Source organism: Caloenas nicobarica, chromosome 15 (assembly GCF_036013445.1).
Source record: "Caloenas nicobarica isolate bCalNic1 chromosome 15, bCalNic1.hap1, whole genome shotgun sequence".
NCBI classification, from domain to species: domain Eukaryota; kingdom Metazoa; phylum Chordata; class Aves; order Columbiformes; family Columbidae; genus Caloenas; species Caloenas nicobarica.
Window position 1 is genome coordinate 14,648,188 of NC_088259.1, and position 16,109 is coordinate 14,664,296.

A 16,109-nucleotide genomic window follows, 5' to 3' on the forward strand; every position below is an offset into this window, starting at 1 on the left:
AACGATCTCCACCCTCGTGGGACATGCTAAAGCCCCAAGGCTCCTGAAGGAATTTTACAAGTGCTTCAGGTTTTTTTCTTGGAGAACCTAACTTGCAGGTCACTGTGAAAGTCCAGGTCTCGACAGTGTTAAATGCTTTGGTCAAATTCACTGATAAGAAGTAGGACAGATATGCTGTTCTATGCTTTTCTGACAAATACTTCACATCTCTTCTGCATTTGAAGCTACATCATGAGTCAAATAGCATGTACTGGACTGCATTATTCTCAAGAACACATTCTAGTGTATTCTGGTGTAGTCTTGCAAAAAAAGAGGAAGAGCAGCATCACCAATTCTGCTGCCCTAGAAGTCAAAAGCAGGCTGGAGAATGGACAAGTCCAGCACTGTTTTGGTCCAAATAATTATTTAATCACCGAAAGAGTTTTAATGAATGTCATAAAGAAAAAAAAAACAAAAAACACATGAATTATCACCTTGAACATAAATGTTTTACTTGAATTATGCAGTATACGCAAATAGGATTAACTAGTGAGCTCTGAAAACACCTTTTGATTTCTGCCTGTCATGCTGTGTATCAAACAATCAAATAACTCTTAAATCTCATCAAATGAACTCCCAAAGTCATTGAAGAGATAATAAACTAGGTTATAACACCCATCTGGTATACAGTTAAATGTCTTTCATATATCTTTAAGTGGTTATTAATCTCTGAATTAGTTTAGAATACATTAACCTTCAAGGTAAATTAGATCAATCAAGAAAATGACTCACAAGACTAGGTCTATCTTTTTGCTAAAATTTAGAGTGTGTGCCAAGAATATAACAGCAGTGAGGAGAAAACATTCAAAGGCAGCTTCTCCCTGAAAGTGCAACATGTATCATGGAGAGGGGCTGGACATTCATGTTCTTCGTGATCCTCAAGGATAAAGTTGTTCCTTAGGATAGAGGAATCAATGACCAGATAAAAACAAAATGTTTGCAGTTGTGCCAAGGAGGAACTATGCTGTAAATGCAGAACGACATGAAGGCCATAAAAGTTAGGTGTAATCATATTTTCAGCTCAATTTATTTTCCACTCTGGGTTTATTTTAACCTTATTTACTTCAATTATAGAAGTAGTTGAAAAGCTTATTCTGTTCCATTTTGCATACGGCACACAGTTCAGGCATTTGCCACATTCCGCTTTAAAATTACTTCAATCGTGAACTTTCTCACATCAGATCTTATAGAAAAGAGGTACTTCAATACTCACGTGGGAATGGACTATCTTTACAATTACTATACATAATGCCATAATGTGCATTGTTCTAAGAACCTATGAACTCAATGTTTAGGCACTATTTTCTAAAGGAATAAGAGAATATTAACACTGAGGAGCACGAAGACTAACCTGAAGTTAAGTGGTTTTTAATGTGAATGACTGATGGCGAAAGCTTTGTGGAGGTTTAAGCTAATGACTTGTTTTGCTGTTGCAAAATGCCACGCACAGTTATCCTGGCTCAGTTGACAAACTCATTCTCCTGTGTTTTTGAGAAGATAGTTAACCGTTTTTACAGGATACTTCAGATCACGCCAGTGATCAGGAAACTGATATCTTGAAAACCTTTCCTTTGCCTGCTAAGGGGATTATTGTATTAAGACTTCAAAGACTGCAGCTCACCTTGACATCAGAATATCTACAAGCATGAGATTTACAGTGCTGATAGGTGACACATTAAGACTCGATATGCTGCTTTACAAATGGACCAAAAAACCTAAAACATCAATCACCTTTTATCAATCAAGTCCAACCACCTTTTAATAACAGCATAGCATGTTCTAAGGTAAAAGAAAATACAGACAGAACTTGCAAGTGAGATCTGAGAGCCTGATGGGAAGGGAAGTAAAACTGAATATGGGCTTCTGAGCTATTCTGCACCTGCTGAGATAATGTTCCTACTTCATCTTAATTGCAGAGAATTGAGTAAAAGCTTCGTCCTTGTGCATCTAGGAATAAAGACAGCATTTCAGCAATCTTGCTGCAAGTAAGTACAAGTCTGAATGCGCACACTGTAATTAAAAAGATGTCTGTTTCTTTAAAACAAATCCATTTTAATTGGCATTCTAATTGAAAGCCTATTCAATATAGCGATTAATGCTATCTGAGAGATTATTTAAAATCTTGACACCTACAGGATGCTTTACAAAGCTCTGAAAACGTTGACTAATGCACCGTTGCAATAGTCGAGATGCATAAGTAAAAACATCTAGCTAATCTGAGGAGGTGAAAAAGAACTGAACACAAACTGCATTAAAAAAAATTAAAACATATTAAAAATTTTCAAGAGCATACAGATTTTGGCTAAATGTTAAAAAAATGAGAAATTAAGCTTTTTTTTTTTAAATATATTCTCACAGCATCCAATCAAAATGAATAGTTACGGTTGTAGTGAGTCTGTCCTGAAATGCCTTGTGCCTTGTGGCCCCTCAGTCTGGAGAACTGTTGCCCTGACTTCCTCAATCAGAAGAGTGATTCTTACGATTTTTATGTAAAATATAAGAAAATCTTCAGTCAATGGCTTTGAAATTCTCCATCTAGCGAGAAATTTTCTCTCTCCTGTGTTAACGGTTGGCTTATGCCTTAAAAGATGAAGTCAACAGTAAGAGTTGGACTGACTCAGTTGATAGTACATGCTGAGGTCTCACTGGGAATTTGTTGTAATCCTTCCACTCGTAATACTCTTATCTCAGAGAATTTGGTGGTGCTCCTCTGGAGGCTGCCACTGTGAATGAGTTTATTTTCAGGAATACCAGTAGATATAAGAAAAGAAGCAAATCCAAAGCAAATACAGAGCTGCCTAGACAAAAATCAAATGTCAGATGAAAAAGCAAAGTCATTTTAACTAAATCCCTCATTCTAATGAACGTAATGGTTGCTATCACAGAATCGTTTAGGTTGGAAAAGACCTTCTAAGATTGAGTCCAACGGTTAACCTAACACTGCCAAGTCCACCACTGAACCATGTCCCTATCATTCAAACAAGATCCATGGCGTGAGATTTGTGTGCAATTAAATGGGTTGCTTTATAAATCTCTCCTATTTTTAATGAAGCTGATATGGGAGCATTGGAGACCAAGAATTATTTTGGGAATTTCTTGAATAATAGATCAAATTAAAAAGTCACTCTATTTTTGGCCAATTTGCAAATAGAATGGGAAACATTGTGTTTGAATAAACTGCTCATCAAGAAATATTTATTCAGTTCTAGTAACTTATTGCACAGGGCAGCTTTTCTTCATCTGTGTCAAGTGTATTAAAACGGCACATAATTCTGTATTTACTGTGAGTGAAAAGGTAAGTTAAAGTTTTCTGTCATCCTATGTAGTCTCCATTGAAATGGCCAATCTGAATATACCAAAACTACTTTATGTGCCGAGAAGAGTATTTGCAACGTTTTTGAATCCTTTGTGGGTAAACTGTCCAGAAAGCTACGTCAGTACATGCCAGGCAAAACTCTTGCTGACGTTTCAGAATAAACCCACCCCTGTTCCTGGTTAAATGGCCAGAATTTATCCTCTGCTGAGGACGTAAGAGACTTCAAGGAGCTCAAGGTCTTATTTATGTTTCAAGTCTTGGTTTCATTGCACTGGCAACGGAGGAATTATTAGTTCTTCCGTGACGATTTTCATTTCCATTATTTAATTTTCCAAAATCTGTACAATGGTGAATTCTCAGTCTCCGCTTACACAATCTGCAAGCGGACTCTGTTTAACAACAGAAAGGAAGGAAGGAAGCCCCTCTGGTACGATTTACCCCTTCCACTTAAACACACAGATTTCAATTCTAAGTTACCCAATGCAATTACTATAAAATAGATACCTCCGAAGGAGTTAGATTATTTTTCTTAACTGCAATTCTGGCCTGAAAATTACTTTTTCATGGCTAATTCCTGGTTTGGAGGACGTTAGTATGTAGCTTCACAAAATGCCTGGACAGTTGCTGTGATGTCCCTGGGACGCAAAGTATAAATACTTTGGTTTAGTGAAGCTTCTAGCACTGATTGGATCTTTATGCAAAAGACGGTCTTTTTATGATTATCTGAGGATAATGCACGCAATCTCTAAAGAATTCCAGCAGAATTATGGAGCTTAAAGTTCTCTCAGTTTATAAATTGCATTGTACTCAATAGGATACGCTCTGTGTGCCAGAAGACTTGTCTGTCTTCAACTTTTGTGACCTAGTTCAGATACAATAACACAATTTGAACCTCCTCTGAAAAGTAAACCAAAGGGATTAATGTATAAATGTCAGCGTGTCTTTACCTCACTGCTTTTTTTAATGACTGCTGTACAGAGCAGGCTCTGGCTAAAATAACAAGCGTCAAATTCTCCAGCTCTTCCAAATATACTTTCATGTTCAAAATCCAGCTTTTCTCAGTCCCCACAAAAGGTTAGTTGAAACCAGGACAACTACAAGCACTTTATGTCTTCAGCTGCAACGGACTGGACATCACAGCTGTCTGGCTCTGTTCCACTCATACTCTTACAGCAGTTAAAGCATTTTCTTCTCCTTAGGGACTAAGAACAAACATTCTTTAGTGTTTTAACATTTTGCAGGCACTAGGGATAGGTGTGTTTTTAGCTGCAATCACTGTACTGTGAACTGCCTTGGAAAGCCGAGATAAGCATTCCAAATACCTGCTTCACAGAGAGGGGAGATGAAATAAGATTAGCTCGTTTTAAAAGGCAGGAGAAAAGGAGGCAGGGGAGAATAAAGAAATCGGTTCCAAAGAGCTACTAAAAATTCACTTCTTCACCTGAATAATTACTTGCGATATCCTCTGAAATACCAGTGTCACTCCAAGGGGTTTATCATTTGAAGTGGCATTTCCATGGTAGCCAGTACTACAACTATAATCCCTTCCAAGCTGTTAAATGCTCTAATAAAGCTCAGTATCAATAACCAAGGAAGGAACAGTTGTAGGCTCGGCTGTATTTTTAATCTCATTATTCTTTATAAAACGGCTGTGTCCTTTCTTCTCTCAGTAACGCCGCCTTGCCTATTGATTGTACCCCTTTTAAAGCCACAAGGAAGAAAATATTAATAATGACGTGTTTTCTCAGATTTTCCATTTGCGAAAAATAATAACAGAATCTTGAAACTTACATTGCAGAGACATTAAAAATGTGTACACAGGCAAGTCACTTTTTTTTCAATTTCTGCTTTTGGCTGTTCTCTTAAGAGATAAGACCAATTACCACTTTTTGTTCTAAATCAGGATTTGGCTTTGGTACTAATTTTGAGTCAATTTTAATACCATGCCTAGGAAAAAAGCGAACTATCTGCTTAACGCAAATCACATCCAACTTTTGCAGACTTTTGAGTTGAGGACATCTGCTTCTACTACGATAGAGATCTTTGCATGCCTGGTCTTACATTCACCGCATTACAGATAGTGGTAAAGTTTATGTTTAATTCACTTCCTTCCTCTAGCCTAATGCGTCTGGGGCACTCAGAAATGGTTTAGCAGACAAGGGTCAACTCTTGTTCTTCAACAAAACTGAAATATTAACCCTGGGGAAGAGTGGGCAAATCGTTGAGGATTTTCTGTTCCCGCACTGCTATTGGTGTGATGGGCAAGGTCATCGGCAAAGCTGTTTCAGGCTGGGAAGGTATCGTCTCTTCTTGTTCCCAACTGCAATTACAATATTCCCTATAAACTCTGTCAAATTCCACATCTGAGTAAAAGAAGATTTAGAGGGCATGCCACAGCTTGCTTTGTGTGGGAGAAAATCCCACTGCTATGAAATTCAATGACTTTTACTGGAGGTACTAACGCCAATATAAAATCCCAAAAGACAACATGGAAAACAAAAATGAAACTTTTTTTCTCATTGCATTTCCACCCCCAAATCCACACACAGTGATGTTGTACAAATGCAACAGCAATGAATTCAGGAAATCTGCACAAGTATACATAAAAATGAAGTTAAGGTGTTTTTCCAAAGCACCGCTTGTTCTTCCATTGTGCTCAGAACCCCTTTAGGAACAGCGAGAATGGAACTCATTAATGCACTGTGAAGAGAAAACCCTGCTGCATTTCTGTTGTCTCTAAAGTACAGTAGAGCCATTTCAAACATTGCTGGTGCCACTTTTTCACAGCAAGCTGCGAGTTGGTTCTTAGATCTTTCTTACTCCATTTCTTCCAAATGAACCATAACAGCTGTGAAATGGAAATTCTTTTTTTTTGAGTTTTTGCAAATTTCCATCTTTGCTTTGTGCCTTAAATAAATTGTTCCTGTATAATTATGCAGACTACTATAGCTCATTAATTCAGTTCTATTTCACAACCAAGACACCGAGACAGCAGCATTTTCGAAGCTGAACTAGAACATTCTCCTTTCATTGTGATGATTAACAGAATAGAATGTGACACAATTTGGTTCACACACTTCAGGTAGGTGTGAATGGTACACTGATGCATAACGATCAAATCTGTGGCCTTATTTGAAAAATAATATAGGATGAACTTAGATGTACACATTAATGGTGAGGTAGTCACTGGAAATAGCTGAGATTTTTCAGAAAAGAGATTCTCTATAAATGTAACTTATTTGCTCCTTTCAGAATTCATCATGGCTAAGGGAAGCTGATTCCTTTTGGCTCTGAATTAATCTATTTGATTTTACATTATTTTAATTGTACAATTAATTTGTTTTTCCAATTTGCGAATGGAGTTCATTATCTTAGCATCTCTACACCTCCATTAATTGAAATATAAACATTTCAACATGAAGCTACATGTAAGCAGAGAAAAGTAAGAGCCCAAATGCCTATTCTTCAGCGTGCTAGGAAGTGTGTGAAATACAGCCAAGCCCAAGCTCATTAATCAATGCATCAGATCCACTGTGGAATAAAAAGCAAACTTTCTATTCTCCATTGCAGTACAGAGAACAAATGAAAATAGCAGGTTACAGACAAATTACTCTGAAAAATTTCCTAACTTTTGTAACAACTTTGACATCAAGAGGAACTTCACCTTTGAAATAAGAGGGAATTGAAACCAGCATTTAAAAAAGCAGAGGGAAAGAGCCTGTGATCTGTCTCCCACACGTCCTGTTTAGTATAAAGAAAGCTTGCAAGCTATTCATATTTGACATGAAACTCAGGAAATTCTTGAGATAATTCCTATGCTAACCACAAAGTTACTGCATGTTGTCATAGCAACAGGCATCCATTGAAACTTCATGATATTAAATGAATCTTTGCTTTGATATAAAATGAAATGCAATTTTGTTTTATTAGATGTTTGTCGTATCAACTATAATGGCAATAAAATTATGCGTCAAGCAGCTCTAACCAGTGCCAATAAATAAAAGTCAACCTGATGTGAAATTCATGTGCTGATGTCACCAAACAGCATCATAAACACTCAGCAGTCTGTTGTCTGGACAAGTGAAAGCATACAAAGCCCAAGCTAGATGTACAAAATGCAAGCACCGAGTGTCCCTTATAGTAACGTGTTGCTGAAATGCAAAATACTGGTTGGTGAGCATTAAAAGCAGCAAGAAAGTTCAATGTTGAGATAAAGGAAGCTACCACAGTAGAAAGTAACACTACCATATATGTAAAATACAGGGGTTTTTTGAACTTTGTTGAGATCTGACAGCTACTGTATCCAATGCAAAGCTGACTATGAAGTTGTACTTTGTGCCCTCTAGTTGCTGTTTCTTCAAGAACTTAAAAACCAAAAAGAAAACAAAAAGCCCACAACCAACCAACCCACACTTGTCTACACACAGTTTCATATATCCAGTTCTTCATCCCATGGTACTTTGTACCTGCAATAAGGAGGTGTCAGAGAAGTGACTGCACAGGTAAACCCAAAGGTAGTAGGTTTTACACTTGTGTGCTGTAGGTTATTGTTGTACCGTGACTGGCCCTTACCAATCAGACCCATTGAATTCACACATCTATCCAGATACCTAATAGAAAGTAGAGATTTCAACTATAATTTTTAAAAAGCAGTCACTTTGCCAGAGCACTGTAAGTCTTGTATACACAATCCTAATAGCTTAAGGAAACCGCTAAGTGTAGCAATGGCCAAGCCTGCATTTCAACATCAAGTTACACCTTCTCTCTCCTGTCCCCTGTGCAAGTGGCGACAATGCCAGACCAGACCTGCGTTATAACCCTGCACCCCACATGCAGCATCCCCAGGGCGGGGTTGCTAGCCCCAGGATAGAAAGTCACCTACCAATACTTGCAGTTTATCAACTGAGATCAAAGTCACAGTATTCTAACCAGCTTTGGAGAGCAACGGCAAACAAGTGGTTTTTGTAAATCTGCAGTAAATGGCTGATGTTCTGTGCGGGTTTACAATTATTTTTATTACAACTCTTTAACAGCTGCATGCAATCCCCATTAACCATAAATCTGTTTCATGTCTTCCTGAGGGAAATCCTTCACAGCCATTGATGCCTGTGTTTGGTGCACTGTGTTCTGTGCAGTCCAATCAGCACCTAACTTTTAATTACAAAATAATTTGGTTTTCCGTATGACTCATACAATCAATATAAGGACAAACTTGGTTGTAAATAATTTGCCAGGCCTTATCATGCCTCTCTATATATTCACCTTTCTTCCTCCTTCCGTATTTGAACCACTGTCATACAAACCAAACTCCTTAATTCCTTTGCTTCTACAGAAAATACGGCTTTATGTTCAGCAATCTCTTTTTGCTCCTTGAAGTGATAGTTAATACTATTCTCTGTACTTCGGCTACACACCACTTCCTATAATTATTGAATAATTATCAACCACATTTCTATTATGGAGTGTAATAGTATCTGAGGACCTTCTATACAAAAGCAATGAGCAATAATAAAGGTTCCACTGGAGAAGGTTATGCTAAAGATCATCATGTGGAAAACATTTTTCCATCAGCTCACAAGATACAGAATCACAAACAAGCCCCTGAAAATATAATAATTGTGTCCTTCTGTGTTTTACAGAGGTTTTTATCAGGCTACTTTGAAAAACTGGTAGGTTAAGTCTCCTTGACATCACACACTGAAATGACCTACATTTCACTGGCTGCATTTTAACTAGTTTACCTGCTTTAGTTGCTCCAACCAAGTGAAAAGTCTGACGCTGGTGGCTCTATGACTTGCAAAACAAAAACAGTATGGAAACCATATTTTGATACAAAGATGGAGCTGAACAGCTAATTCACTCACTAAGAGATCATAAGAGATCCTTGGCCCAATGCTCTAAATGAAGTCCTTAGACTAAAATAACCCTCAGCACTTTTATGGTGCATTTCAGTGCTTTACAAATGTCACTCCCCTGACAATACAGAAAATGACAGTAAACTATTTGCATTCTGACAACGATATTAAAAAATGTATATTGTCAAGTGCAGCCAAATTATTCATGACATGTACAGAGGATCAAGTTTTCTGTATCTGAACAAGATAACTGCAAGGCAAACATTATTAGAGATAACAGAAATTTCCGATCCACCAAAAATAAAAAGTACTTAGAAGACGGAGTGCTAAATGGAATAAATTTCAACTGAAAAACAGTTGCATATATTCACAAGGGAGAAGAAAGGTTACTAAAGGGAAAAACTACAACTCCGTTAAATACTTGCAAGCAACTGATGGACGATCTACAAATTAACTTCTACAATGACAAATTAAGAACAAAGAGGAGTTTCCGCATGTTCTATTTCACATATATAGAAATATCGAATACCAGCCTGGGACAGCAGCATGTTCGGTAAACTACAAAGATCCAGAGTCTAATCTGAAAAAGTTTGTTGGATAATTACTTGCCTGACTTGCAAACACAACTGCCCAAACCATACAAGGAAACCGGGCATTACATGTGAAAAAAAGGCTCTCCACACCTCACCAGCATTTCCCCTTTAGGGTGCTCTACTGAACTAAGGCTCTCATCAGCTTTACAGCTGCCACTGGAATCGCAGTTAAACCTTTCCAGCTGCCGCCTTCTTTTCCGTGATGAAGCCACATCCATACTATGGCCTATCTGGAAATTAAAATCATTTTAAATACCTGCAGTCTGCACAGCTGTGAATATGCTCAGAACAGCAGAGCTGGCACGGCAGTCACTTCGGAGTGAATTTTAAAGTGTTACCAACCAACTAATGAGAATGTGATCATCACGAAGTCTCACGTTACCAAAATCAGCACTTGCCCTCCCAGCCCAGGCCTGGCATTACCGCAAAACGGGCTTCCCAGCTCTTCGGTGCCATCTACTGGTGCTTCTCATTATGGGTCAAACTCCATCACTACCTCAGTTTTCACGTAGAAAAATTAGTCTCCTACAGGGTTTTTTTTGCTTTATAAAGATAAATAGATTGGATAGTTTAACATAACAAATGGATGATTCGGCTATTTAGAAAAACATTCAGGATACCAGCACCTCCTAAGACTGTAACCTTGCTCTCAGACAGTTTTGGACTAAGAGCTGTACCTAATAAAGCAGGATAAGGCAGAGCTGAGTCACCTAAGCGCACACCACTCATATCAGCTGCTATCAAATAACTGGCCATCTTCTCCCTTTAATGCCTAAAATAACTCTGGGTCAACCCAGAATTGATCTAAGTAGTTTGGTGCCAAGTACCTGCCTAACACAGAAAACTGTATGGAGGGCTCAGAAATGATGTAGAGGAACACACAGATCTCCCCAAAGGCCCAACACACTTGATTTGCCACAAGCATCGAGCGGCAGACAGAGCAGGAGAGTTGTCATGGCTACCACATCCACATTCACCTAAGAGTAGCTGAAGTATTCACTCAAGAAGTAAGAAAAGGCTTGAATTAAAACCACAACCAGTGAGAAAAACCGGGTTAGAAATCTGTACAGGTATAGCCAGGGTATTTGTACACATGTCCAACAGCAGAAGAATGCGAACCATTGGAATTCTACTCAAAATCAACTTGGGAAACGCCAGGCCTAGACAGAACATTAGCACAGTTTCTGAGACTCCTACATACATTGTATGTAATACAAGTGCTTATGTTGAGGAATCAGATTTTCGCAGTTGAAGACACTCTTCTCTTAAGGCTTCGCTAAACCTTATATACAACGTTATTAACTTATGCAAACAACTATGTAAGTTACAATGCTGTAATTCATAAAAAATCATGCACTGGTGAGATCCTGCTCAGGTGTACTGAAAATAAAGTTCAACATCACTATCCTGTCAAACTACATCGATAATAGAGAAACTGAGTGGGTTTGGGTTTTTTCCTTCACATTCACCCTGTTTGAAGAAGAGATGCTACACAATTGACACAAGATAGGTAGGTATTAATCACTTTATAAAAATATAAATAATCAGATTATGAGATGAGTATATTAAAAACAATGACTGTAGATTAATATTTGGCCAGCTGAATTCTCTGTCCACACTGTTTAAGAAAATAGCTTAAAAAGATTAAGTATGCTAACATTTAATTTTTAAAAACAAAGTCATAATTAGCAGGTATTTCCATGCAACAATACATGTAGTCAAAGTAGGCAAAAGTCCCAAAGCAGAATTACAGTGAGACAGTATATGTTTTTTAAGGATGTAAGGAGTCAGCAAATTAACACATTTAAAAATTACAATCAGCTCCCCATAGGGATGGAGGTGTAGTTCCAAGGATTGATGCTGACATGGCAACATCATCTATGAACAATTCTGACATTAATATGGTATAAAACGTGGATTTAGAAAATGTTCATGAAAATTAGAAGTTAAGACTCACCACTCTGACTTGCAGAATCTTTGGTGATTCCCAAATACTAAGTAGTAAATGACTGAATATGGCTGTGAGTCCAAAAGCTTTTCTCCAATACCAATACAAGCTTTAAAAAGCCCTCCGTTCTCCTCCATCAACTTGGTGCCACACTGTGCACTGAGCTACCAGTGTTTGTGCTACCTGAGCTAAGATGGAAGGCAAAGGATAGATTTAGTATTTCCAGGAAGGCTGCTAAAATCAGCTGAATAGCATTACAGCTGAATCATGCCCTATATATTACAGACAAACTTCTATCAAACAGCCATTACAGCGAAAATCAAAAATTCCCCACTTCTATTGTTTTTATACTTAAGTATTTTCATAAGCGGAAAACAAGACCAAGGAAACTACAAGATGTGCCTGACTTTATTATTTTAATAAACAATGCAAATATTCCAATCTTGATGCTTTACCAACAGTATGAAGCTAACGCTTTCCTGAACAAATAAATAACTGCAGTAACCAAAATACGAAAGCTCTCATTAAATAAATGGAACCCAAGACGGGAAAGTGGGGGAAAAAAAAGTGTTTTGTTTTGTTTTGTTTTTTTTAATGTAATTGGAACAATGTTATCAAAACAATTAAACAAGGGAAAGTGGTATGGTGTATTTAGAACACCTTTAACTGTCCTCAGCCTCAAGATTTATGTTATTTCCAAACTTTGCATAGAGCTGAACTTTCAGGTCAGATAACACCCTCTGAATTGATTCCACTCGGGATTCTAAGACTTCAATTTCTTCTTGTAAACTTTTCTGCAAAAGAAAAAACATCAACTAGTTATGTAAAGCAAACTGAGTCATGTTTGCCAGCAACACATAAACAATGAAGATGTATCCGTTTGCCAAGCTTTTGCCAAGTCAGGCTGTAAGACTTTTTACAGAGCCAAACCAAGGCTGGCATGACTTAGTGTATTGACATCCCAGTTACGACTTACCCTGCACGCACATCCCCATCCTCAAATCATAAATCAAACAGGAACTTTAGAAAGCAAAAGCTTCAAAGGATGAACAGATCATCCCATTCCAACGCTCATCACACTGTAGCAGCCAGTAAAAGAGCTCCTTTTGCCCAGACAAACCTTTGCCTCCTCCAGCATCTCTTGTGTCTCGTCTTGGGAATGACTGATGAAGACATCTCCAATTTGGTAGGGTATCAAAAGTGAATCACCATCATCAAGCATCATGATGTCATCACAAGCATCTTCCAAATTCTGAAGTTGTTTCTATTTACCAAGGCATAAAAAAAAGGCAGTTACTTTGTACTAGGTAAGTTATTTCAATGGATAGACTGTCATGCTATCAGATGAATAACAAACTCAACGAGTTCACATTTTGAGAAAAATCCTACCCGCCAGCATATCAACTTCAACAGAACAGCTCCAGAGCTGTAATTTACCATAAGCATTAAATTCAATGGAGCTGTATCAGTAGAAATTTCTAGTCAATACTCATTATCTTTCATTAATAGGATAATTAACTGTCTGGACAAAGGAAATATAGCACATTTGAATTTCGCTAATATCTGATATGCTCTTACACTGGAATTCTTAAACTTAGCTAGAGAACAGAAAAAGAAAAACAAAACAAAACAACAAACCACAAGAAGATAGCAGATGTTAATTACTTCATTGCAACAGTAGGACTGGTTTGAGTCACAGCACCTTAAGTCATCAATGGAACATCAGCATAAAAATGCAACATTTTTACAATATACATATCAGGCAAAGTAATTACAGAAAACATTTTGTGACACTACTAACATTTTTTTAAAAACTCAGTAAAGCTTCTTTGGAAATGGTATGACTGATGTTGAAGGAAAGTGAATTAATACTAAAAAAGAAAAATAGAATTATGTATCCTCTTCTGCCTAGCACAACAAAACCTCTGCGCTCATAATGACAATCTCTGTCCATACAAAGAAATTGAAAGAAAAACACAACAAACAACTGCCTTACTGGTTCAATAGAAATAAATATGAACAATCTCAGGCAGAAAATTTTAAGAACACTACAAACAGCCACTATATACAGACAATGCTTCATATATGACAACTGATGATTTCTAGGAACTGCATGCAGAAATGTACTAGTGGCCTTTACTTCTCATGACTTCTTTTTCCACTTTAACATTCTCTGGCTACTTTCAAAGTACCAGAAAACTCATATTAGAATCAAAGCATCACTTAAAGTAACCCACAGCCCCTATTTTCTGTGTTACAGCTGAAAATTAATTCAAGGCAATGAAGAATAAGTGACATATGAAGCAAATATACCTTTTTCACTTCTATTTCTTCTTTCAGCTCTGTGATCCTGCTAGTATTTCTTGCAAACTTGTTAATTTTCTGTTGATCTTCAAAAGTAACATTGACATCTTCTGCAGCCTGGAAGGAAGGGAGGTCAAAATGAAAACTTCATTCCTTACGCTAACTTGACTCTCACACTAAGATTATTCCCACAAAGCTTCTGAAGAACAGTCTTACAGCAACTATATTCTGCTTATACACTTGATTCCTTAAATCGCCTCCTGAAGGGCACCAGCAATGCCCACATTTAGCTGGGCACAGGCCCCAGTTACACCACCAGCTGTCCATGGCATCCTAAAGCCAAAGGTTGTCTCCTTGATAGCGCCGACAGTTGAACCAGATGCCTCTACTCCCAGATCACAGAATCACTTCGGTTGGAAAACACCTTCGAGATCGACTCCAACCATTAAGCCAACACTGCCAAGTCCACCTCTAAACCATGTTCCTAAGAACCAAATTGACACATCTTTTAAACCTCCCCAGGGACGGTGACTCCACCGCTGCCCTGGCCAGCCTGTTCCAGAGCCTGACAACCCTTTCCGGGAAGAAATTTTTCCTGATATCCAAGCTAAAATTTAATCCACCGACAAGCGACCAGGATATTTTCGGTAGGGCCTGACCCCGAGCGGCCTAGGGAAGGAGACCCCGCGACACGGCCGCGCCAGCACCGAGAAACGACGGATCCCAGCGGGCGAGGGGCCCGGGCAGCAGCTGAGGAACCCACGGCGGAGAGAAAAGCAAAAAAAAAAAAAAAAAAAAAGGCGAAAAAAAATGCCACCGTGCCCTCCTACCACACTCACCGCTTTCTTCATGGTGGCGGCCATGTTGATAGGACTGAACTATTCGGCCACCCCGCAGAGGAGGAGCTGGGGACATGGGGAAACCAGGGAAAGCGACGAAAAGGGCCCATCAGCAGCAACTCTGCACACCTCAGGGTTTCTCCCTCTCTCCACCACCCCCCCAGTCCGGCGGGTTCCCCCAAGGCTCCACAGGAAACACACACACAATAAATCTCAACCCCCCCCCGCAGCGCTTGGTACGTCCTGCTTAAAGGGGAAGCGGGCCGGCTCCGCCCCTCCGCCGCCAACGGACGGCTGCGGCCCGCAGCGCTGCCGCCAGGGGGCGCCGTGGGACGGGGCCGGTGCGCTGTGGCGGAAGTCGCGGCGGACGCCCGGGGCGGGGCGGCGGCTGCGCGGGGTGAACGTGGCGCCAGGGCCGGGAGTTCGAGCCCTGAGCGGGGAGAAAGGGGCGGTGGAGCCTGAGGCCGGGGCCAGGGACTGCTCCGAGCTGTCCCCAGCCTTCCCCGCCCAAAGCAGCCACTTTCTGGAAGCAGAGATGAAAGAGGCCTTCGAGTTCAAATCACTGAGGAGGGACTTTTTAAGCAAAAATAAGTGTTTTTTTCTGAAAAGGCTGGTTGGCAGCTTCTAATCAGACACAGGGACAGCTGACATTTACGCTGTGTAATTCCCTCCACATGCTTAAGTCTATTTAGCTTCTCACAGAAAAAAAGAAAAAAAGAAACAAAAACCAACAACCAACCAACCAACCAAACCAAACCAACCAACCAAACAAAATAAAAACAAACCAGGTGATCAGAATGTTTCCCAGCCGCAGGGGAGTGGCCTGGCACTGCGCGGTCCTGATGCTCGGGTGCCCTGGGTACCAGGCTCCTGATCCAAACGCCTGGGGCCTTGGTGCGCGGGCACGTGTGGATGGCACACGACACGAGGGCTCGAAACGGAGAGGATTTCTGAAGGCACTTGCACTGGCCCAGCTGGCCACGCCACTGCTGCCGGCTCTGCGATCGGCTCCTGCCTGGGTCTGCCGAGACCTTCCTGAAGAACGATCAGCCTCTCCAGTACCCACGGGCTTTCGAAAATTTAAATACACCTCAGCTGCAAGGATTCTGAGCGATACCTTGTTGTGCCAGTGTCAGGTGGGGGTGGCACCAAGCCTGCAGTGTAAGATTCAGAAAGGTGTTTGAAAATATCTTGAGGTGTTTTGCTGTGATTCAC

General features: G+C 39.6%; 1 protein-coding gene across 1 annotated transcript; it reads right to left on the bottom strand.

Moving 5' to 3' along the window:
- Positions 1–11,190: 11,190 nt before the first annotated feature.
- On the bottom strand, positions 11,191–14,974 carry PFDN4 (prefoldin subunit 4). Its single transcript, XM_065645781.1, has 4 exons — positions 14,895–14,974; positions 14,065–14,172; positions 12,872–13,015; positions 11,191–12,545 (listed from the first exon to the last, which is right to left on the bottom strand). The coding sequence occupies exons 1-4, from the start codon at positions 14,916–14,918 to the stop codon at positions 12,414–12,416; spliced, it is 408 nt and encodes a 135-aa protein (XP_065501853.1). The 5' UTR covers positions 14,919–14,974; the 3' UTR covers positions 11,191–12,413.
- Between the last annotated feature and the right edge of the window lie 1,135 nt (positions 14,975–16,109).

Coding starts and splice junctions, on each gene's coding strand:
- PFDN4 (XM_065645781.1), bottom strand. CDS start 14,918: ATGGCCGCCACCATGAAGAAAGCG. Junction 13,016..14,064: donor AAGAAATAGAAGTGAAAAAG/GTATATTTGCTT, acceptor CTTGGTAAATAG/AAACAACTTCAGAATTTGGA. Junction 12,546..12,871: donor AGATGCTGGAGGAGGCAAAG/GTTTGTCTGGGC, acceptor TTTCTTTTGCAG/AAAAGTTTACAAGAAGAAAT.